The sequence below is a fragment of the Marmota flaviventris genome, chromosome 19 (genome assembly GCF_047511675.1).
Source record: "Marmota flaviventris isolate mMarFla1 chromosome 19, mMarFla1.hap1, whole genome shotgun sequence".
NCBI lineage: Eukaryota > Metazoa > Chordata > Mammalia > Rodentia > Sciuridae > Marmota > Marmota flaviventris.
Window position 1 is genome coordinate 36,352,383 of NC_092516.1, and position 25,717 is coordinate 36,378,099.

The 25,717-nt window shown below is 40.8% G+C and overlaps 1 protein-coding gene and 1 pseudogene across 1 annotated transcript; both read right to left on the reverse strand.

Moving 5' to 3' along the window:
* Positions 1–3,634: 3,634 nt before the first annotated feature.
* On the reverse strand, positions 3,635–4,714 carry LOC114078692 (olfactory receptor 10AC1-like). Its single transcript, XM_027919746.2, has one exon. It carries the CDS (start codon positions 4,712–4,714, stop codon positions 3,635–3,637), a length of 1,080 nt encoding a protein of 359 aa, XP_027775547.2.
* Positions 4,715–18,776: 14,062 nt separating this feature from the next.
* LOC114078690 (coiled-coil domain-containing protein 126 pseudogene) lies at positions 18,777–24,452 on the reverse strand (annotated as a pseudogene).
* Positions 24,453–25,717: the final 1,265 nt, after the last annotated feature.

A 25,717-nucleotide genomic window follows, 5' to 3' on the forward strand; every position in this document is an offset into this window, starting at 1 on the left:
TTAAGCTACACCATCTGTCTTTGTAATATGTATTATAACTGACATATGAATTTATTCACCAGAAGTTCATATATAGTAACCACCTACCATTTGTCCTGTTGTTCAAAGTATGATAGAACTCCTGAATCTGAAAGCTAACAATTTCAGGACATTTTCTGCTTTCTCTCAACCAACTAGTCAAAAGTTATAAATTAAATGTGTAAGGTTAGGGCTTCTTTTCTGGCATTTTTTGGACTGCCTAACATAAAAACCCTTCCGCTGTAGACACCTAGAAATGATGGACAATATAAAATTAATATTCTCTGCTGAGAGCCATAGCCAAGTAGGAATGACGCATGGCATTTTTGGTTGAAAGGTGACCCTGCTCAGGGATTAGGGTGGCTCCAGGTTTAGGGTGGATCCTGCTGGATTAGGGTGGCTCCAGGTTTAGGGTGGATCCTGCTGGGAATAGGGCGTATCCTGCTGCCTCAGGCACCCACTCCTTGATTTCCCCTTGAGTTCTTGCGGGGTTCTGAGAGAATTTGTACGCAGAGCCCGGTAGAGGGAGTGTATTTTTCCCAGAACGTGCATGTAGAGTGCCGGTGAGAGTTCGGGAATAAAGAGTTGCTGTTTGAATCTACAAGGCTTTGGTGGTGGCTCGGTTATTTTGTGCCCAGACAGACTGCGGCAATTCTCTTAAATGCATAATCCAGCTCTCAAGAAACTAAGTTTTCCAGATGCCAGCTATGTGGAAGGATCTGAAAACCGGAAATAAAGTTTCTGAGTTGATACCATAGCTACTACTGTGGGTCTGGTTTTTGTATGTCCAGAACTTGTATGTCAAAGTCTATAGGAAGATGAGGCTTGCCGGTGGGGGTATACAGGGCAGAGCCTGCATGGAGATAATTCAAATGCAGGAATTTCAGAAGTCTGAACAGCTGGAAAAGGTAGGACCCAGAATTCTTGTTGAGCCATGAACACCAAACTGCATCTCATCTGAGCTAGTTTTGAATTTGTTCTGTTCATGCCTTAGTTGAAACAGAACAATTAACATGGAAGATTGGCTGTGGTCTTTGAAGGAGCTTATAGAAGAAGGCACCCTTGACTCTAGATTCCAAGCTGTGGTCTTGTGCACGGGCAGTAAGTGCAGGGTGTCGCTGTACTTTCCTCTCAGTTGTGCTGCGAACCTAACACTGCTTTAAAAATAAACTCTTAAAAGAAAAAAAAAATTAACTATCCCAATATCCCTTGGGAGAGATTGTTTCCCTTGAGCTGTAGGACTTGGGGAAGGACCCTGGGGCTGTGGGACAGGAGTTCCACAGGGGTCAGGTCCCAGGGAGGCATAAGACAAAGCTGGGGATGGTAGGGAACAGACCCTCTTCCCCAGACTTCTGAAGTCATTGAGCTTAAAGCTCCCTCTTGCTAGCTGATACCAGTTTCCCCTGTCAATTTGCAGATGTACTTTCTTCAGCCAGTCGGTAGGAGGTGCAATTGACCTAAGTCCCTTCTGCTTCTAAGTTTTCTGATTCCAAGTGGGCCCTTGGGGGATAATTAGGCTAAAGGTAGTCCTTAGTAATATCTTAAGGAAAAGGAATCTGGCATCTTGGTCTTGGTGGTGCAATTAGGACTATCAGGTTTTCTGAATGTAATTATTTATACCAAGTTACGAAAATGTTACTTTCAAAGCTCCTTGGCATTGGTACACGGGGTCCTCATACGAACACTAACAATCCTAGAAAAAGACTCCAGAGAAGGTGTAAGCTAGATTCTCTTGACCTTGGTAGGATTCAGGAGCCTAATATATGAGACCCCTAAACAACACAGATTTGCTATGGTTTATTCCTCTATCAACTGTTAAGAACCACCAAGTTCAGGGATCTTACAACATAAGAATAGGGCCTGAAAAATCTGACCTTAAAAATTTCAGTCTAATTGTGGGTAGTTGGGTAGGTGGGAACTGAGGTAGATGCTAAAATTAATTTTAAAGCGACAATAATAATAACTGAGAGGAAGAAAGGAAAGGTACCCAGAGCTTCACAGGAAAAATGGTACTTGGGATGATTCTTGCATTATACAGAGATTTTCACAGGAGAAAAGAGTACATATGCCAGGGACATAAGACAGCAGAACAGAGGCATAAAAGTGTGTGGAGGCTGGCCTCGTCTTGTAAATAACTGGAATCAGCTGAAGTTTATTTTATACACTAAGGTACACAGATCTCCAGTGTCTTGATAGAAGTCTGCACATGGACATACCTGTAAGATTAGCACCCCCCCAAAAGCTACAGAATATTTTCAGTGCCAGGCAGTCTTTCCCCCACCCCCGCCAACCCAAGTCACCACTCTGGGACACTGAACACCAAACACCATGGATTAGTTTGTCATTGCCCTTTGGATGGAACCACGTCGAATGTACTCTTTTTTTTAAAAAAATACATTTATTTATTTACTTTTATGTGATGCTGAGGATCAAATGCAGCGTCTCACATGTGCTAGGCGAGCGCTCTACCATGGAGCCACACCCCCAGCCCTGTACTCTTTTTTTTTAACCTTTATCTTATTATGGTTTTTAAAAAATATTTATTTTTTTGTACACAATACATTTATTGTTTATTTACTTTTATGTGGTGCTGAGGATCGAACCCATGGCCTCGCATGTGCTAGGCAAGCACTCTACTGCTGAGCCACAACCCCAGTCCCCTGTCTTGCTTCTTAAATATCATATTGCAGCTGTTTTTGTTTTGCTGGTAGCAGTTCATTTTTTTTCATTATTGTATAGTATTCAGTTGTTTGAATATGCCACAAGTAGTTTATAACTAGTGAACATTTCTAGTTTTTTCTTTTTTAAATATTTATTTTTTTAGTTGTAGTTGGACACAACACCTTTATTTATTTTTATGTGGTGCTGAGGATCGAACCCAGGGCCTCGCATGTGCTAGATGAGCGCTCTACCACTGAGCCACAACCCCAGCCCTCTAGTTTTTTCTTCTATTATCAAGAATCCTTCTGTGAACTTCATATATATCAGTACCTGTTTCTCTTCCAAAGATACTGTGTAGCCAGAGTTTCGAGCAGTTGTTTTCAACCAGGAGTGACTTTGCCCCTCAGGGTCCTTTGATAGTGTCCAATGACTTTTTTTGGGGGGGGGGTGCATACCAGGGATTGAACTCAGGGGCATTTGACCACTGAGCCACGTCCCCAGCCCTACTTTGTATTTTATTTAGAGACAGAGTGTCACTGAGTTGCTTAGTGCTTCGCTTTTGCTGAGGCTGGCTTTGAACTCTCAATCCTCCTGCCTCAGCCTCCCGAGCCGCTGGGATTACAGCCGCTGGGATTACAGCCGCTGGGATTACAGCCGCTGCACCCAGCTCTAATTTTTGATTGTCACATCTGAAGAGGAGGGGGAAGCTCCTGACAGTTAATGGGTAGAGACCAGGGTGCTGCTGTGCATCTTGCACTGTCAGGAGATCTCTCCACAAGGAGGAATTCACCAGCTCTCAAACTGTCAACCAGAGTGGAGTCTGGTTTTAGAGGTCTTTAGGTGCTAGACACAGGTTCATGTCCAGTAGGCATTGGGGAGCCATAGATGGCTCTGGAAGGGTGAGATTTCCATCAGGGGGCCACATTTCAGGACCAACACCACCTGGCCTCCAGCTTTAGGTGAACTCAGTTTGGTGGGTCATCCCTGGGGTCCTCTGACTGACCACCCGCTGCAGGGCACCTTGCATGTCCCGGTTGCGCAGCGTGTAGATGGCCGGATACAGCAGTGGGGTGAGGTTGATGTAGATGAGCGAGACCAGCTTGTCCTCCTCCAGGGACCGGCTGCTCAGGGGTCGGGCATACATGGCCGTGGCACAGCCGTAGTGGAGCACAGCCACCGTGAGGTGGGACGCTACGGTGTTGAAGGCCTTGCGGCGGCCTGCGGCTCCCCCAACCCCCAGGATGACCACCAGCACTCTGGTGTAGGACAGCAGGATCAGGACTAGGGGCAGCACCAGCAGCAGCAGGCAGGCCACCAGCAGCACATGCTCTTGCAGGTCCCGGTTCCCACAGGCCAGCACCAGCACCGCGGGGAGGTCACAGAAGACATGGTTGACCAGGCCGCCATGGCAGAAGGGCAGCTGGAATATGGCTGTGGTGAGGCCTAGGGCAAGGACCGAGCCACCAACACAGCAGGAGGCCAGGAGACCCCAGCAGAGTCCTGTGGTCATGAGCTGAGGGTAGTAGAGGGGGCGGCAGATGGCCAAGTAGCGGTCCAGGGCCATGGCTGCCAGCAGCAGGCACTCAGAACCGCCCAGGGCCACAAAAAGGCCCATCTGGGCAGCACAGGTTGAGGGGGCCACAGCCTGGCCCCCGGGTGGCAGGAGGAAGCCAGCCAGCATGCGCGGGGTCAGCACCAGCGTGTAGGCCACTTCCACAGCGGACAGCGCACCCAGAAAGAAGTACATAGGTGTGTGCAGGGCGGGCTCCACCAGGGCCAGGACCAGGATGAGCAGGTTCCCTGCCAGGGTGGCCAGGTAGAGCGGCAGCAGGAGAGCAAAGAGCAGCACCCGAAGGCCCTGGGGCCACCCGGAGAAGCCCAGGATTACAAACTCCTGCGGGGCAGTCCAGCCGGACTCAGGCCAGTGGCTTGTGTTGGGGCCTAGGGGAGGACAGGCATGCAGGCCAGTGTCACAGTGATGCCTGCCTCCCAGGAAATAGGTGACACTTGCCTCTCCTGGGCCCCAGAAACCCATGCCAGCCCTCTGAGATCTATCTCTTGCTCTCCGTACCCCTCTCCATCCTCCCCAGAACTTGAGCTCCCTCCCGTCCTCTTAAGTCCTCCAGGAATTCAGATGTCCACCCTTCCTGCTGTCCTCCTGGGCCCACTGTGCCTCCCGGCTTCCTGGGACCTTCTTCAGATCTATCTTCCTACCCTCCTAGCTCTCCCCAGCCTTCAAAAGCCTACCTAAGGACTCAGGCATCCTCTTTCAAGCCTGTAGCATTGAGGATGAGGGGATGGTACCCAGGGTGGGGAAATGGTTGAGGAGTTCAGGCTTCTTCTAGACAGCCTCCATGTTGAGTGGGCATGCGGGGAGTGACTGAGGCGGGCGGTCCTATAGATAAAATCCATGAGGGTTAAGGGGCTTGAGCAGAGCTAGAAAGTCTGTCACAAAGACCCATCTCACTCTCTGTACACCTGCAGCTCCTAGTGGGGTGCTGCCTCCCAGATGGACCACGTGATCCTCCTCCTCATCTGCTCTGAGTTGGTTGGTTCTATTTATGCCATTTCATCAGCAGGATTCAGGACATGCCCGTGGGAATCCTGGACCTATTATTTCTAACTACAGGTGGAAAAAACTGCAAAGGAAGATGGTCTACACTCTCCTTGGTGAACTGGCCACCTTAAGATGAACAGGAAACTTCATGAATAATGGCATCTGGTCCCATGGCTTGAGCCACGTGATTCCTAAATCTGTCTCAAGACTCAGTCCCTCCTCCTAGCTGCAGATCCTTATAGTCGACAGTCTCCCAAGCATTTCCACCAACGTTTCCAATTGCATCTGTCCCAAACTCAATTCCTGATCTCCAACCCAAACCTCCCTTCCTTCTGAAAATAGAGCTGGCCCAGCACCAAGATCAGAAATCAGGAAGCCGTTCTGGATTCATTCTCTCACCCTCAAGTGCAACCAGATGCCATGTTCTGCCACACATTCCTCACACCCCAGCTGTCCTTCTCTCTCCTGATTGATCCCATCCAATCTAATGGGTCCATCTACCTTCAATCAGCCTCCTTTCCCATACCACCAACTATACTGACCTTTTCTCAAGAACAGATAGTAGTTTTTTTCTTTCTTTATTTTTGGTACTGGGGATTGAACTCAGGGGCACTCGACCATGAAGCCACATCCCCAGCCCTATTTTGTCTTTTATTTAAAGACAGGGTCTCACTAAATCGCTTACTGCCTCGCTTTTGCTGAGGCTGACTTTGAACTTATGATCCTCCTGTCTCAGCCTCCCTAGCTGCTGGGATGACAGGCGTGTGCCCCTGCCCCTGGCCAGATATTATTTATTTAACTATCCCCTCTTTACTATCATGATTAATCCATGCTCCTTAGCACAGCATCTGTGGTCCTTCACAATGTCCCTTCCAGCTTCATCTTATGTCCATTCAGCACCATGACTTTAGCTGGAGTGGGGGACTCACTTCCTGTATGCACTGTATCTTTGTATGGGCTGTTATCACTTCCGGGAACGCCCCAAAGTCCCCACATTATCTACCTGGGAAACTTCTATTCATTCTCCACAGCTGCACTCAGATGTCATGTCCTGGGTGAAGATTCCTGTCCTCCAAGTGGGCATGGTGTCAACCTCTGATTCCACAGTTGTTATGGAAACTCCTCTAAATTCAGTTTCCTAGAATCAAGATTTGATTTATTTGCTGAATTACTCCAAGAAAAAAAATTACTCCATTCTTATTTCTCCCCAATTTATGCTTTTGTGCCTCCTCTCAATTCTCCTAGTTACTGTCCCTGACCTGAGTTTTTGGCTCTGGAACCTCAGAGAGCCTCTAGCCTCACCCTTTACCTCTACCAGTTGCTCCAAATTCTGCTGGACCCTCAGCTAAAATGCATTGACCATCAATATTACCATCAACCTCAGATGGAGGGTGTGCAATCAATCATCTTCATGGTCAGTACCTCTGCAAGCTACTAGAATCATGTCCAGCTCTCCACCCAGCCATCCAAGTTCAAGTGTCAACTAAGAGGCATATTCTCCTCCTCTCCTTTTCCTTCCTATTCCCCAATCCTTTAAAGCAGCCTTCCTTTGAAAGCTAACCCAAGCCCACCAACCCCAAGAAGCCTTGCCTGGCCAGGTCAACCCCTTGCTTCCTTCAAGGCACGTACCTGCCCACCATGGTGGATGTCCATCAACGCCCATGAAACTTCCAGGTCAGCCGGTCTGCTATTGCATCATCACCAGAGCAGTTCATTGATCTTTAACCAGCAGTTTCTCTCTGCCCAGGAGGCTGGTAGTGCACTGGGGGCATTTTTTGTAGAATTTAGATCAACAGCACCGAGGACCATGAGATCCAGCCCATTTCCTCACCTGTAAAATGAGAGTCTGAGTAGAGGATTACATTTCTTCCAGTTCTCCTATTTTGTGGTACTATCAACAGCTGAGCTTTTGATTATGCTCTTATTCCCAAAGTAAACCATTTTTTTTAAAAAAAGATTTTAGAACCCTCAAAACATTTAAAATAGAACCACCATATGATCTAAGAATTTCACTCTCGGTATATATCTGACAGAAATGAAATCAATATGGCGAAGAGACATCTGTACTCTCATGTGTTTTTGTGGTAGGGATTGAACCCAGGGGCCCTTTCCCACTGAGCCACATACCTAGCCTTTTTTTTTTTTTTTAAATTTTGACACAGGGTTTTTGCTAAGTTGTTTAGGGCCTTGCTAAGTTGCTAAGGCTGGCTTTGAACTTATGATTAATCCTCCTGCCTCAGTCTCCCAAGTTGTGGCAATGACAGACATGTACCACCAAGTCTGATTTTTTCCATATTTATTGGTACATTATAATTATACACAATGGTAGGATTTGTTGATATATATTCATAAATGCACATGATATAATTTTTTTCTTTTCTGTTTTTGTGGTGCTAGAGATTGAATCCAGGGCCTTGTGCATGCAAGGCAAGCACTCTACCAACTGAGCTCTATCCCCAGCTCAATACATGATATAATATCACTGAACTGCCATGTCCATCGCAGCACTATTCACCAGAGCAGAGCAATGGAAACAATTGTAGTGTCCATCAACTAATAAATAAATAAGAAAAACATGGTGGCTGGGACTGTAGCTCAGTGGTAGAGAGATTGCCTTGCACATGTGAGGCACTGGGTTCAATCCTCAGCACAACATAAAAATAAATAAATAAAGATATTGTGTCCATCTACAACTAAAACTATATATATATATATATATATATATATATATATATATATATGAAAAGAAAAGAAAACATGGTACATATACACAACAGAATATTATTCAGCTGTTAAAAAAAGAATGAAATCCTGTCATTTGTGACAACATGGATAGAACTGGAGATCTCCATGTTAAGTGAAGTAAGCCAGGCACAGAAACAAATACTGCATGATCTCACTCATGAGGAATCTAAAAGAGTTGATCACACGGAAGCTGAGTGGATGGTGGTTACAAGGCTGGGGAGAGTAAGGGGACACAGGGAGTGGAAAGGTTGATCCATGAACACTTACAGTTAGATGAGAGGAGGAACTTCCCCATACATTGCACAGTAGGGTGAATGTAGATAGCAAAAATGTACAATTATGTACAATCAAGATGTACATGTTTCAATAAGCCAGAAGAAGGGATTTTAAAATAAATGAGGAATATGTGAGGAGATAGATACATTTAACCTCATATAAACATAATACAATGTATACACCTATTAAAACATCATATGGCATCCCACAAATACAACTTTTAGGTTTTTATGTACCAGTTAAAAATAAATTTAATTTAAAAAGATATTTTGATGTTTCAAGAGCTCATAAAGAAGTTCGAAGACATTGGTTTAATTTAGTAAGGGATATGTTAAGTCATGCATAACCTGGTCAATATTCTTGACAGATCTTAGAAGGCCTTAGACCAATTCACATACCAAAAAGGCTCTTTCCAGCTCTCCCAGTGAGTTTGTGTATCTATTTGCACATCTGTGTGTCCATGTACAAAGTGCCCTGGGATGTGGTCTGCTTCACCTCGTTCTGAGGGAGCCTCAGGTAACAGGTAAGTCTGGGGACAGGACCCAGGACCCTAGTCCTGTCTGGCCTCTATCACGGTGTGTGACGTGGCCCGAGTCACATGTTTCTCTCTATTTTCCCATTCCTCATCCGTGTCCCCTTCATGAGGGACCCTGGCTCCATGGCCCCTGAGAGCACTCCAAGTCCTGGTTTGCCCTCTGCTGAGGACAGGGTCCCATCTTTTGTTTTTTTTGGAGTCAGCACAACACAATGGACAGACAGGAGCTCTGGGTCCACAAACATCTGGGTTTTACTCTCAGATCTTTCACTCACCAGCTGCCAGAGCTGAGAGAGAATTTTGAGTTTTTCTCAAACCTCAGCAGCATCCTCAGCTCCACAGGCTTGTCTCCACGATGGCCTTAAATGACGTGTAGAAAGCACTGATTAAAAAAAAACAAAAACAACCCTAAAATATCAAGATGGGTCTAGTCGCTCCCCTTTGCTTTCTGCTCCTCATGTACCTGTTGCATTCTGCCTTAGTCCCCGGTCTCTGGATGGAAGACTTATTGGGAGAGATGAGGTAACTAGTGGGAGACAGAAGGACCTGGATGGCTCAGAGTGGCAGACACTTGCAAAACCCCAGCTCACTTTTTCCGGCTGCTTTGAGGCCCAGACTTAGGTTTCTTTTAGTGTCCAGCCCTGGTCCCTGGTCCCTGGTCCCTGTCCCCTCCCTGCAGCCCTTCCTCCTTAGCTCTCTGTTCTCACCCTACACTGATTTGTTCTTTCTTCTTCTTTGTTTTTTTTTTAAGTTGTAGATGGATACAATTCCTTTATTTATTTATTTTTTTACATGATGCTGAGGATCAAACCCAGTGCCTTGCACATGCTAAGCGAAGTGCTCTACCACTGAGCCCCATACCCCAGGCCCTCTCCACAGTTTTCTGCCTCAGTCTGAACATGCAACAATCTGAATATGCCATGGTCACCCAATTCTCCCTGATCTTGCACCGGATGTTCTTTTCCCACCTGGAAGTGGACTCACTCTTTAAGGTGCAAATCAAACATCGGGGCCTCAAAAAGGATAAAGCAGGAGAGTCAACCATAGAAGGCTTTTGTAGAAAAAATGGGAAGAGACTGACTCTATCACACCTTTATCCCTCGTCCCCCAGGCTTTCCTGGACCCTGACAATGCCTCTCAACTCACCCTTCATTGACAGTGTCCCCATGTTCCCTTTAAACACTGACGGGAGTTGAGATATTAGGAAGAAAACAACTACAGCTGACATTACTGTTACTGCTGTTTGTTGAGTCCTTACCATGCACAAGGGATGGTCTGAGCATTCCACATGCACATTATTAAATACATAGTTATATATTCTATAAAGTTGCAAGACAACTGTGTACCAGGCATTTATAGATGAGGAAGCTGAGACTTAGATTGACTTTTTAAAAAATATTTTTTAGTTGTAGTTGGACATAATACATTTATTTATTTTTATGTGGTGCTGAGGATCAAAATCCTGTGCCTCAAACTTGCTAGGCGAGTGCTCTACCACTGAGCTACAACCCCACCTCTTTAGGTGGACTTCTTAAAGGGGGGTTCATATAGCTTCTCACCAGCTGACCTGGGATTTGTCCCCAGGTCTGACTGATTTCAAAGTCTGTGCTCTCCTGTAAGGGGAAGTCTGCTCTACCCTCTGCCTTATTTGTCTATATCTCCCCACCTGCAAAAAAGAGAAAATGAAAAGAGAATGAAAGAAAGAGAAAGAAGTACTCAGAAGAGACAAAGAGGTGCACAATCAGGTAGAGGCACCACCAGAGGCTGTGTGAAGCAGAGGTGCCCACCACTGACGGGTGGGGACAGGAAAAGGGAGAGGGACGTGCATCCTTTGATCAAGATCAAGTGGCTCAGCAGGCTCTGGGCTAATAAAGCAGGGATGAAAGGGAGAAGAAGAGAGAGACTGAGAGGGAAAGACTGAGAGGAAGAGATTCAGACCTATCTTGGACTTTGTAGCATATTTGTATTTTGCAAGTATTTGCAGCGACTCCAAAGGGAGGAAGAGTTCAAGTCTGGTTTGAGACGATGACTTGGATTCTGATTAGAAATCCAAGTTCCTACCACCAAAGTAGGACCCGCCCCGCCATAGTTTTCTGGTCTAACCTTTTATTGTGTTCTACTTCAGTCTCCACTTCCAAGCTAACACAACCATCTACCATGATCTTCCATTTCTCCCTGAACCCACCCATACTTCTTCAACATAAGAATGTCCTTTTCCCACCTGGAAAGGGTCTCATTCTTCAAGGTTCAAATCAAACATCAACTCCTCTCTAAACAAAAAGGTCAAAGGTAGAAGAGTCGATCGTAGAAGGCTTTTGTAGAAAATGGGAACAGACAGACTCTACCGCCTCTTTATCCCTTGTCTCCCTTAATCTTCCAACTTCTATTCCCAGTAAGGATAGAATACTTCCTCTCAGTAAAAAAGAAAGAATGAAAGAAAAAAAGTTCCTTAATAGGTTTCCCAGGGCCTACTTAAGGGTCTGGGTTGATCGGAAGCCCAAGGGCCTCATTAGTAATCCCCTCCCAGCAGTGTAGCTGCTGAAGGGGTATGATGGTCTCAGAAGGCTAGAGCTACAGGGACGAGAGAGACAGAGGACTTGGGAAAGCTGAAGCATCCTGGGAGAGTCTGAAACTTCTGGGCCAAGGAGACAGGAAGCCACCTCCTTGCAGTGATAATAAGACTATCTATAGCAAAAGCTGAGATGAACTTGAACCCAGGGGAATGAGGAGCCCCAAACACATTGATAACAGCTCCCTGGAGAAAGGAGAGGAAATTTTTCTGTTCTGTCTGCATTTTCCTAAATTTTGTAAACTTGAAGAGTGGTCAAGAGACTGAAAAATCTCAGAATGGACTAACTGGGAGTAATATCAGCAAGATGGCAGGCTTGGAGGACCCAAACCATTTTATCCCTACAAAAACAGAGGTTTAACCACTATCCATGGACTAAAATAACTCCAGAACTCTGGAGTCCAGATAAAAGCTGTGGTGACCTAATATAGTGCAAAACACAAAAATAATCACATAGAAAAGGATAAGAAGGGCAGTTTTATTTTTACTATATCACCCCAGTCCCAAGACTGACATAGCTCAGGACTGAATTCCTTAACCACAAGTTCCTTTCGGGGGGAAAAGGAGAGGAGAAAGACCCCAGCAGTCCTCACTGATACCACAATTTTTCAAAGCCTGCACTGCCATGGACCCACCCCCCCCATGACCTTCACTGACTTGGACTCCAGCTTCTGGAGTCACCCAGAACCCATGCTATCATGACTACCTGGAGCTAGAGCTACTGTGTCCCCTACACAGGCACCCCTTACACCACTGGACACAGCGCCATCAGGACTCCCCATACACTCAGCCAGCACCTTTGAGTTCACTTGTCAGTGAAAGTCTTTACCTACTGAAGCCAGACCAGAAAGTCTGAATATCATGACTGCTTTTTCAAATGCACAGACATCAATGCAAGGCTACAAGGAACAAAAATGAAAAAAAAATTAAGAAAATATGACATCACTAAAGGAAAATAAATTTCTAGTAATGGACCCCCCCACCCCCAAACAGGAAATTTCTGCATTATCTGAGAAGAAATTCTAAATAATTTTAAAGAACCTCAGAGAGTTATACGAGAAAACAGATGGATAACTTAATGTCAGGAAAATAACATGTAAACGAAACAAGAAATTTAACAAAGAGATAGGAATAAAAAAAAGAATCCAGTAGAAATTCTGGGGCTGAAGAATACAATGACTGAAATAGAAAGATGAAGTAGAGAGCTTCAACAGCAGGTTTAATCAAGCAGAAGGATCAATGAGCACAAAGATGGATCATTTGAAATTTTCCAATTATGGGAGAAAATAGGAAAAAAAGGAATAAAAAGAAGAAAGTTTACAGAATTTATGGGATACCAGCAAGCAACCTAATAAAACCATTATGTAAATACTAGAAGGAGATGAAAAGTAGGAGCTTAAAAATAAAAAAGTAATGATTAAAAAGATCTTAAGGGGCTGGGATTGTGACTCAGTGGTGGAGCGCTGGCCTAGCATGGGCGGGACCTGAGTTCGATTCTCAGCACCACATAAAAATAAAGGCATTGTGTTGTGTCCATCTACAAAAAAAAAAAAAAAAAAAGATTCCTTTCTCTCTCTCTCTTTAAAAAAAAAAAAAGATCTCAAATCTGGGAAATAGGAAATAGGTAGGAATCCATACTCAAGAAGCTCAAAGCACTCTGTAGAGGTTGAACATGAAGTTTTCACGTAAACACATCAATTACAATGTCAAAAGTCAAAGAATTTCGACAGCAGCATGAAAAAAGTAACTCATCCCATATGAAGGAACCCCCTTGAGGATATCAGCAGATTTTTCAGCAGAAAAATTGCAGGCCATGAGAGGATGGAATAATATATTCAAAGAAGTGAATGAAAAAACTGTCAATCAAGAACACTATACATGGAAAAACTATCCTTTAAAAACAAAGAAGAGAATATCTTTCTCAAAGACTCTCTTAAAAATGAGTTTATCACTGGGCTGGGCTTGTGGCTCAGCAGTAGAGCACCTGCCTAGCATGTGTAAGGCCCTGGGTTTGAGCCTCAGCATCATATAAAAATAAATAAAGGTATTGTGTCCAATTACAACTAAAAAATATAAATATTAAAAAAGAGTTTATCACCACTAGATATGCTTTAGGAAAAAATGCTTAAGGGACTTTTTTTTTGAACAGAGAAAACTATTTATATCAGTCACTATATGAGGGATACAGCTTTTATCCTTCATCTTAGGGGAATTCTTAAACTTTAAATAAAACACATACTTAGTAGCAGGCTGGGGCTGTAGCTCAGATAGAGCACTTGCCTAGCATGTGTGAGACACTAAGTTTGATCCTCAGCACCACATAATAATAAACAAATAAAATAAAGGCATGCTGTCCATTTACAACTACAAAAAACATTTAAAAAACAACCATACTCAGTAGCAATGGCATATGAAAGCAAAAATATCACTGGTAAAAATAAATATACAGAAAAATACAATAATGTAACATTGCAATGGTTCTGTGTAAATGATTTTTAACCCTAAAAGTCCAAAGAAAAAATATAAATAACTATACCCACAAAAAATTTTGTTAATGGGAGATTGGCAGATGGCAGACTAGAGAGTTTCAGCATTCCCCACCTGCTCCAGGAGACTGAGTAAAATGAACAGGTGTCTGGCTGCATGATGAGATAGGAAGTCCCTAGGAAAGAGATGGAGTACAAGAAAGGTGTGGTGGCCATGCCTGTAATCCCAGAAATGCAGAAGTCCAAGGCAGGAGGATCCAGGTTTGAGGATAGCCAGGTCAACTTAGCAAGGCCCTATCTCAAAATAAAAAAAATAAAAAGGATATGGAGGTAGCTCAGCGGTAGAGGTCCCCTGGATTCAATCCCTAGTACTTCAACAACAACAAAGAGCTGGAGTGCAACTCAAAAAAGTCAGCAACCTTGTGAAACCCAGAAGCATTGGTTTTCAGAATAAAAGTGATGGAACACCCCAGCACTGAGGGGGCAGTGACTCAACAGGGAACGGGAAGCACCCCTTCAGCAGGCTGGAGGATAAAAGTCCCAGCATTCTCTACGCATGCAGATTCCAGAACCAGACAAATTTGCATTCTGAGCATGTTGGAGACCTGGCTTCTGCATAGACAGCTGTGCAGAAGAGGTTCTCTGCATTTCCCATCAGATTCAGACAGTGCCAGAATGGGGTGCTATCCTGGGAAAGGGCCCTGTTGTTGAGTTTACTCTGGGGGAGGTCAGACACCTCTGCATTTTTTTGTGCCTCTGGGACCCAACAGACACTTTCTTCACTGGCTTAGTAGGTACCCACTCCAAGGGTCAGTTTGAACCCAAGAAAGTGACTGTGATGCAGATCCACTGGGATCTCTATGTAACAGGAAATACAATATGCCTGATGGAGGGCACTTTCATTTAAAAATGGTGGTTTGTACTTGGTGACAGGGAGTGAGACCAGCTGTGTATGAATTCACAGCAGGGGAGAGTGCTGGATCTGGAGTGGCAGAATGCTAAGTGCCCAAGGTTCCCCACCCCAATCCCGTCTCCTCAGTTATGGCCTCCATGCTCTGAGGCATTTCAGAAATCTGCCATGGCTTGACACCTGCCAACCTTTGAGTGAACTGAGGGTCTTGGGACCAAGGGTACACGGTTTGGATCTGTTAGTGAACTCGGCAGGCTAGTGGGCAGTGGGCAGCTCCTGCTGTGTCAGTATCCCTGTCTGAGGAAAAGCTACTGCCATAACAATTTTGCTTTGTCACTTGGTGAACAAGGAGGGGCAGAGATTATCCTACAGATGGCCCTTATTAGTTTGGCATGAACTATTTCAAGCCCTAAAAGAAAATAAATGAAAATCTGGATTACCATATGCAGGAAAGCTGTCCTTTAAAAATTTTTTTTTTTATAATTGTAGATGGACAGAATGCCTTCTATTTTATTTGTTAATTTTTATATGGTGCTGAGGATCGAACCCAGTGCCTCACACATGCTAGGCAAGCACTTTGCCACAGAGCTACGCCCCCAGCCCAGGCTGTCCTTTTTTTTTTTTTTTTGAATTTTAATATTTATTTTTTAGTTTTCGGCGGACACAACATCTTTGTTTGTATGTGGTGCTGAGGATCGAACCCGGGCTGCACACATGCCAGGCGAGCGCGCTACCGCTTGAGCCACATCCCCAGCCCATGTCCTTTTTGATTAAAGAATAAATATGTACCTTCCAAGGTAGGTGTAAATTAAATAAATTCATGGCCATTAAGCCAGCTTTATAGAAGATACTTAAAGGAATTCTATACACAGAAAAGCAAAGTAATAGGATACAAAATCAACATATAAATAGCTTTTCAGTATACTAATAAAGAACTCACTGAGAAATAAATTGGGAAAATAATTCCATTAAAAATAGTATCAAAAATGAAATAATATACCTGGGAACAAACCTAACCAAAGAGGCAAAGACCTCTACAATGAATTACAGAACACTGAAGAATGAAATTAAAGATGACACTCGAAGACATAAAGACCTCCCATATTCATGGATCAGCAGAATATTGTCAAAATGGCCATATTACTGAAAGTGACCTACAGATTCAATGCAACCTCCATCAAAATACCAATGACACTTTTAAAAGACCTATTTTAAAAAGAGCCCTAACATTCATGGGGAATCACAAAAGTTACAGAATATCCATAGAAATCCTGAGCAAAAAGAGTAATGCTGGAGGTATTTGAAATTGGTTTCAAAATAAACAAAATCCAGTCTCAAAATAAACTTCAAAGCTGAATTAACAACAATAACAACAACAAAGCTAGATGGTAATGGAATAAAACAGATACATAGCTCAATGGCTTAGAATAGAGGACAAAAATAAGCCCACATAGTTACAGCCATCTAATTCTTGATAAAGGTGTCAAAAACATAGGTTGGATAAAAGACAGCCTTTTAAACAAAGGGTGCTGGAGAAATTGGTTATCCATATGTAGAAGATTGAAACTATATCCCTCTCTCTCTTAGCCTGTACAAAAATTAATTTAAAGTGGATCAAAGATCAAAGCATAAGACCCGAAAGTTTGAAACTGCTAGAAGAAAATGGGAAATACTTCAAGGTATAGGTATAAGCAATGACTTTTGGAATAGGTCTCAAATAGCTCAGAAAATAGCAACAATTGACAAATGAGATTGCAGTGAATCAAAAAACTCTATAGAGCAAAGAAAAAAATTAACAGAGTGAAGAGACAGTCTACAGAATGAGAGAAAAATCAGTCAGTTACTCCTCCAACAGAGGATTTATATTCAGGATGCATAAAGGACTCAGAAAATGTAACACCAAAACCAAAATGAAACAACCCCATCAAAAAATAGGCAAACGGACTGAATAGACACTTCACAAAAGTAGTACAAATGGCCAATAATTAAATGAAAAAATGTTCAATAGCTGTATACATATGGAAAATGCAAATCAACACTACATTAAGATTCCATCTCACCCCAGTCAGAATGATTATCACAAAGAATACAAAAGTCAATAAACGCTGATGAGGATGTAGGGGGAAAGGAATTCTTGTACATTGGTGGAAATGTAAATTAGTACAGCTACTATGGAAATCAGTGTGGTTTCCTCAAAAACACTAAAAACCAACTACCATATGATCTAACTGTACCATTCCTCAGTGTATGCCCAAAGGAATTAAAGTCATCATACTATAGAGATACCTGTATGCTAATTTTTATTTATTTATTTATTTATTTTAGTACAAATAATATATTTTATTTCATCCCTGAAAATAAAAACAAGAAACAAAAATGTCCACATCTCATTTACCAATTATTCTAAACTTCACCTGGCCATGGTATATAATTAATTTCTCCACATAAAGGTACAGAAAAGACAGTTTGGAAATCATCTTTCCTGAAACAATATTTTCTCACACTTATTTAAACAAAATATCATAATTATTGCTACTATTTGTGGTAACATATTATAATCATGAATACAATATCTAAAACTAAATTCAATCTAGAAGCTAGCTGTACTTCAGCAGGTATTATAGGGAATAATTACTATGATATCATATAGCAATTAGATTTGCTACAAGGGAAATTTAAATAAAGGTGTATTTCTTTCTATACTAAAATTACCCAAGATTGGTATTTCTTTTGCTGTATTCAGTATCTGAAAGGATAGCTAATCTTTATAATTTAAATATATCTTAACTGGGCTTAATTGTTTTAAGTGGTCATTATATTAAATGAAAACCTAATCAAAAAGTTTTCATAAAGCATGATACTCATATAAAATCAAGTAATATTAACATTTTCTAAGCAATGTTATGCAGCCCAAACACCTTCATTATATACATCTGGTTAAAATCCTTAAGAGTATCCTCCTCCCTACCAACATAATAAAAGCAAACTCACCCAAACGTGGAAATAATGTGCATTCAGGTCACATAAATACTCAAGGGGTTAAATGCTGGATTTTTTTGTTTGTTTGTTTGTTTAGACAGGGTCTCATTATGTTGCCCAGCCTGGCTTTGTACTCTTGATCCTTCAGCCTCAGCCTCCCAAGCATCTGGGACTGCAGTCATGGGACACTGCACCCAGCTAAGGGGTTGAACTTTTAAAGCAACACTCATGCAGGTGAAAAATCATGAATACTTTAGTTACTTTTAATTTCATCATAAAATATCTCTTATTCTTTAGAATATATGTAAGAAAATTTTAAGTATGAGATTAAAGAATACTATTTTAAAGTTGTTATTAAATTGTCCCCAATGTTAAGAATAGCTTATGGACAGTGGCTGCTACCCATTTCAAGATTATACTCTCACAAATGTAATTTTTAAAAAATATAATAATTAACCTTCAGTTATTTTGAAGGATAGTGAAAATGAAGACATTCTTTGGGTCATGATTTTAAAACATTTTCAACATTGTATTTCCGTTTTCTGCTCTTAATAATCTTAATAACAAAATATGGTCCTAGAAGTAAAGCATGTTTTTTAATAGGCTTAGTCAAACAGTTACATCTACTGAAAACAAGTGACAGAACGATTCAATAACATTATTCTCCACTTGTCTGAAAAAACAAGTTATATCCGTAAATAAATATTTTATAGAAATGAATATGTCTTTAGTGTTTTTGTTTCAGCTCAAACACAAAAGATTTATACAAGATCACCTACCTGCTTATTACTACATTAATCATGTTATCAAATTCCCTTTAAGGATATATTACAGTTTTGAAGAGACTTGCCTGATTGCAAACCAATAACATTTTAAATTTTTATATACAGAATTAAGAGTTCCATGAATCCAGCACACTCCTTGAAAATACATGGAGCTTTTTAAAAGTATTATTTCGTCCTAGCCAGCAATTAAAAAGCTTTTCCTGCAATGGGATATAATCCACGGTGGATGTAGCAGCACAGGGTGATCTTCAACTGCTATCTAATGCTGCCTGATGCATTTATCCTTTGATTTGTGGTTACTGGCACCATTGGTTGTGTGGGTGGCAGAGCCATTCACAACAATATAGTCGACTTTGTTTTCCAACTTCACTAAGGGTTGCAAAATATCATCCAAAAGGAGGCAATTGTGCTTCTCAGATCCGCATATCCTGCCATAGAAGCACCATTCTCAACATCCACTGTGTAGAGAATCAGATGTGACTGCGTAACTATTACTGTCCTTGATGGAGTCTGCCTGCAAATGGGATATTCTGTCAAGGTATAGATAGGTAACAGCGGACATGCTTGAAAACGAGGTGTCTGCTATCCTTGGGAGGGCCTACTTGCAAATGAGAGGCTCCTTCAAGGTTTAGATAAGGTAACAGCGGACATGCTTGAAAACGAGGTGTCTGCTGTCCTTGGGAGGACTTGCCTGCAAACGGGATGTTCTGCTAAGTGGGCTAGGAGGGCGCTGAGAAAAATTTTATTATCTGTTCTTAACAAAGAGCAGAGCTCAACATACTCCGGGCTGAGAATAGATTAGCCATGAGAAGCGGGTCACTTCTGATTTGAAAGTAAAACTTCTGTATGCTATGTTTAATTAGCTGAAAGACCTGATTTATTGATGTTGGAAGGCTGCCTTCTTTGTTCACAATACTATAAAAAGATTGCTTGTACACAATAAAGGACTTTTTTTCTGCTGCTGCTTCGCTTGCTCTGCTTCTTCTTTCTTTTCCCATGCTGACCTGCAAGTGAATTACTGCAACACACTGTGATTTTATTTTCCTCTGCTAGAGCTTTAACAAATCTTTTGCTTAAATCTAGTATTTGTTCACATAACTTGACGCTGCTTTGATGTCTTGGTTGTTGAAAAGTATAACACAGTAACATCAATCCCCAAGTGAGTCCAAATGCAAGCAACAGTAAACTCAATTTCTGGGCCATATTTTTCCTTGAAATTGTAAAAAAAAAACAACATTTCTGATGAAGCAAACAGACTTGATTGAAAAGCAGTAACTGGAGACAAGCCTCCAAACAATCAAAACTTTTGAAAGGAAAAAAAAAAAAAAACCTCTTCTAATAGGGTATAATCTTCATCTTCAGCAAAGTTGCCTTCATTCTTATATTAACTCTGTAAAATAGTAACCCAGGAGATGAGTTTTGAAGAGTGAATTTAAAAAGGGCATCTGACTTCCTCTCTCTCTTGCAAAGTGGAACAGAACTGAGCTGTCAAAAGCAGAACAAGAGCAGTGCCGCTGGGCTCCCCATCTCTGCAGCTTGGGACTGAGCCCGCCGGCTCCGCTCTAGAGCCATGCCGGAGGGGTCGCAGCGGTGACATCTCGGGGGCAGGGTCGCGGCAAAAGCTATCTATTAATTTTTTTAAAAATTAGGTATACATGACAGCAAAATGCACTTTGATTCATTGTACACAATTACAACACAACTTTTCACTTCTCTGGTTGTACACCATAGTTTCACAACCTATGTGCAGTCACCCATGTACCTAGGGTAGTGATGTCCATCTCATTCCACCATCTCCTGCTCTCATTTGCCCAAAGTTCCTCCATTTTTCCCAAATCAGCATGCTAATTTTATCAGTGCACTATTAATAGCTGCATTATGGAATCAGCCTAGATGCCTGTCAGCTGATTCATGGATAGAGAAAAATGTGGTATATTCACACAATGGGATATTATCCAGTCATAGAGAACAAAATCATGTCATTTGAAGAAAAATGGATGGAACTAGAGATCAGCAGGTTAAGTGAAATAAAGCAGACTCAGAAAAGTCTTATATATTTTCTCTCATATGAGGAATCTAGGGGCGAAAATATGACATAAAAGTATAAGGGAAACTATTAAAGAAAAAGAAGGGGGAAAGGAGAAGGTCTAGTAGAGGTGGCCGAGGGGAATAATGGTCAGGCGGAAATGTGCATGTACAGATGTGCCCCAATGAGACCCATCATTCTGTAAAATAAAGACACTAGTAAAATTTTTGTTAATGGATACACCATACAAATTAAATAAACTGACTTTGGAACAAGTCACAAAAGTGTGGAGGGTGAGTAAAAATACAGAGTTTTTATGTGTAATTGAAATTAAGTTTTTATCAATTTAAAGGAGATGGTTTAACTATTTTATGCAAGTCTCATGATAGCCACAAAGACAAAATGTAGAGTAGATAAACCAAAATAATGAAAATAATGAGAAAACAATGAAAGTAAGTGATTACAAAAATCAGAGTAAATGATTACAAAAATCAAACAATGAGAGTAAATGATTCCAAAAATCAAATCATTATAAAAATCAAATAATCTTTAAATATGAATATATTAAATTCCCCAGATCAGAAAGCATAGAATGGCTGAATTGATTTAAAACAACAACCAAGTGATCAGATTTCCACAATATATTTAAATTTAAAGGTTCACATAAGGTGAAAGTAAAGGAATAGAAAATACATTTCATGCATATGGTAACCAAAAGAAAAGATGGATGAGTTAAGAAGTAATAGCCTGAACAGAAAAACAAATCAGGAAATTGAATCAGTAATCAAAAGTCTCCCGACAAAGGGTCTGGGATTGTGGCTCAGTGCTTGCCTAGCGCTGGGTTCGCATCTCAGCACCGCATATAAATAAATAAAAATAAAGGTCCATTGACAACTAAAATATATATATATATATATATATATATATATATATATATATATATATAAAACAAACCTCTCAACAAAGGAAAGTCCATGAATAAATGGATTCTGTAAATTCTACCAAACATTCAAAAATAAATACTTATCTCTTAAACATTTCTAAAAAAAATAGAAGAATATTTTCAAACTCTTTCTGAGGCTAGACTCACCCTGACATTAAAGATAAAGACAGCACAAGGAAGGAAAGCTACAGCCAATATTTCTCATGAATCTAGTTGCAAAGATCCTCAATAAAATGCTGGTAAATCAAATTCCACACGACACTGAAAGGATCACACACCGTGACTCAGAGATTTATCCCTGGGATATGAGGTTGTGTCAACATATGAATGTCAATCAACATGAAAGACCACATGATTAAAAATTAAAGATCAGGATGACATGATCACCCCCAGTAGATACAGGAAAAGAATTAACAAAACAATATCCATTCATAAAGTAGGTATAAACTTACTTCATACTATGATTTAGACATGAGTTATCTCTCAAAAGCTCATAGGTGAGACAATGCAAGAGAGTTTCGAGGTGAAATGACTAGGTTCTGAGTGCCTTAACTTCACCAGTATATTTATCCGGGATTAACTGGGTGGTAACTATAGGCAGGTAGAGTGTGGTTGGAGGAGATGGGTCAATGGGGACATGCCTTTGGGATATATATTTTGTCCCTTGTGAGAGAGAGGGCACTTACAGCAGCAAAAAAACAAAACAAAACAAAACAAAACAAAAAAACTGAATAAAACACCTCAATCCAATTAATTCCACAGTTAACATCATACTCAAAATCTTTTCTTCTAAGATCTAATACAAAGCAAGAATGCCCACTCTCCACCACTTCTATTCAAAATAGCACTGGAATTCTAGTCAGAGCAATCAAACAAGGGATGAAGAGACATCCAAATTAGAAAGAAAAAATAAAATTATCTGTTTGCAGCTGACATCATCATACTTGAAGCCCTAAAGGAAATATCTAGGAGGGCCATTGCTAAGTAAGAATGACGCATGGCATGACCCAGGTCATTTGCAGTGACATTGCATGTAAGGTGACCTTGCTCAAGGACCAGGGCGGATCCGGGTTTAGGGCAGATGGGGGGGGGGTTTAGGGCGTTCCCGGTTTAGGACAATCCGGGTTTAGGGCGGTTCCAGGTTTAAGGTGTACCCTGCTGGGAATAGGGCATATCCTGCTGCCTCAGGCGCGCCTGCTCCTTGAGTTCCCATTGAGTTCTCACGGGATTGAGAGAGTATTTGGGATTTTGCCCAGAATGTGGATTTCCCCCCAGAACGTGTGTAGAGTGCCGGTGTGAGTTTGGGAATAAAGAATTGCTGTTTGAATCTACAAGGCTGTGAGTGGCTCGTGATTTTGTGCCCAGCCAGACTGTGGCAAAAGCCCTAAACTCTCAACAATCACAATAATAAAATTATTAAAACTAATAAATAGTAAATTTGCAGGATGCAAAGTCAACATACATTCGTCTATGACATTTCTGTACACCAAATTACTAGCAAAGGAAATGAAAGGAAAAAAATCTCATTTATAATAACCACAAAATGAAAAAAATTATTCAGAAACAAACTTTACTGAAAAGTTGAGTGATCTGTACACTGGAAAGTATAAAATAGGTAATTAAAGAAGAAGGTAATTAAAGACGACACAAACAAATGGAAAGAAATCCTTATCCACAAATTGGAAGAACATGTATCATTAAAAGGTCCATACAAACCAAAGTCATCTACAGATTCAAATGCAATCCTATCAAAACCCCAATTGGGTGCCAGGATCCAATTTCATATATACCTTATACATGTCAACTAAAGACAATTTTAGACAATATTTTCAGTGTGCCTGCTTTTTTTTTTTTTTGCAGAAATAGGAAAAACATTTCTAAAATTCATATAGAAGCATGAAAGACTCAGAATAGACAAGATAATTTTGAGCAAAACAGAGTGTGAGACATTATCATCCCTTATTTCAAAATGTATTTTACATCTACAGTAATCAAAACCATATTGTACTAGCATTAAAACAGACAAGTAGAGCAATGGAATGAAATAGAGAGATCAGAAATAAATCTGCATTCAAGGTCAATTAGTCTTTGATAACGGTGTCAAGAACATGCATAGTCTCTCTTCAATAAATGGTGCTAGGAAAATATTCACATGAATAAGAATGAACTTGGACCCTCTTCTACATCATGTAAAAAATATTCAACTCAAAGTGGATTAAACATTTATATGTAAGATCTGAAACCAAAACACTACTAGATGAAAACAGATATAGACATTGGTATTGGCAATGACTTTTTTAAAAATTCCCAAAACATAGGCAACAAAAGCAAAAAATAGGCAAGTGGGATTAAACTAGAAATTTCTGTAGAGCAAAGGAACCTAAGAGTTTTTACCCAATACATGGAATGGAAGGAAATATTGGCCAACCATATATTAGATAAGAGATTGATACAAAAAATATAGCTCAACAGCAAAAAAATCCACTTAAACCACGGGCAAAGGACCTCAATAGACATTTTTCCTAAGAAGACATAGAAATGGCTAATGACTACATGAAAAAGTGTTTCACTTTACTAATCATCAGGGAAATGTAAATCTAAATCATAATGAGACATTACCTCACACCTGTTATGATGGCCATTATAAAAAAGATAAATGTTGGCAAGGATGCGGAGAAAGGGGAATCTTGCATACTGTCTTTGAGAATATAAATTGGTACAGCTATTATGGAAAATAGTATGGAAGGTCCTCAAAAAATTAAAAAATAGAACTACCATATGATCCAGTAAACTCCTTTCTGGGTACAGATTGAATATTCCTTATCCAAAATGCTTGGGATTAGAAGTGTTTCAGATTTTTCTCAGATTTTTGGTTATTTGCATAGATGTAATGCGATATGTTGGTGATGGTTCCAAAATTTAAACATGAAATTCATTTACATTTCATATATACCTTATACATGTCGACTAAAGGCAATTTTAGACAATATTTTCGGTGTGCCTGCCTGTTGACTGCAACTATGAAGTCATGGGTGGGAATTTCCACTGTGCCATCACGTCATTGCTCAAAAAGTTTTTGGATTTGGAGCATTTCAGATTTCAGCTTTTTAAATTAGGGAGCTCAACCTATATTATTAAAAATAAAAAAAAATTGGAATCAGGATCTCAAAGAGGTAGTGTCTGCACTCCTATGTTTATTGCAACATTATCAATAATAATCAAGATATGAAAACAAACTAAACGTTGATGGATGAATAGATGTTATATACACATATTTATGCACATATGTATGCATAAGCCTGTGCACAAGCATACAATGGATGAAACTGGAGGTCTGTAACTGAAACTGTAAGTTATACTGCGTAAAAGTAAGCCAGACACAGAAAAATGAATACAGCAGGATCTCACTTACGGGTGGAGTCTAAACTAGTCAATCCCATAGAAAACGAGAACTGTGGGTGCCAGGATCCAAGGGAAGGGAATGGAATTTGTTGGTCAAAGAATACAAATTTTCAGATCTGCAAGATGAAGGAGGACTGAAAGCTTAACTATAAGATGCTATAATACACAATACTGTATTTACTGTATTGGATCCTTGAAATCTGCCAAGAGGGATAAACAATAAAAAAGAATAAAGAAGGGCTGGGGTTGTGACTCAGTGGTAGAGTGCTCGCCTCGCATGTGTGAAGCACTGGGTTTGATCCTCAGCACCACATAAAAAAATAAATTAATTAAATAAGGGTATCATGTCCATCTACAACTAAAAAAAGTTTAAGAAAAAGAATAAAGAAAATGGTAACTTTGTGAGGTGCTGAATATACTAATTAACTTCACTGTATCAAAAGGAGTATGTGTACAGTCATGTGTTGCTTAATGAAAGGGACATTGCTGATAAATATGTCCCAGGGTGGACACTGTAGAGGGTACTTACATAGACTAAGAAGGCTCCAACGTCACTAGGTGATGTCTACTTATGGGACCACCAGTGTATCTGTGATCTGAGGTTGACCAAAACCTTGAGGCATGTGACTACTACTACATCAATTTGTACACCTGAAATATATACCATCTTGTCAAGTATACCTCCATGAAGCCATTTTAAAAAAAGAATGTCTAGATTTGTTTAGTTAAGAAGAGTGGACATCATCCTCGTTATTGTTATTATCCCTGGAAAATACTCAAAAGAAAGAAAACAACAAAAACCCCAAAGAGTCTTTCTATGTTCAA

Excerpts from the sequence above, each read along its gene's own strand:
- LOC114078692 (XM_027919746.2), bottom strand. The coding sequence starts at position 4,714 with ATGGGTTTCTGGGGCCCAGGAGAGGCAAGTGTCACCTATTTCCTGGGA.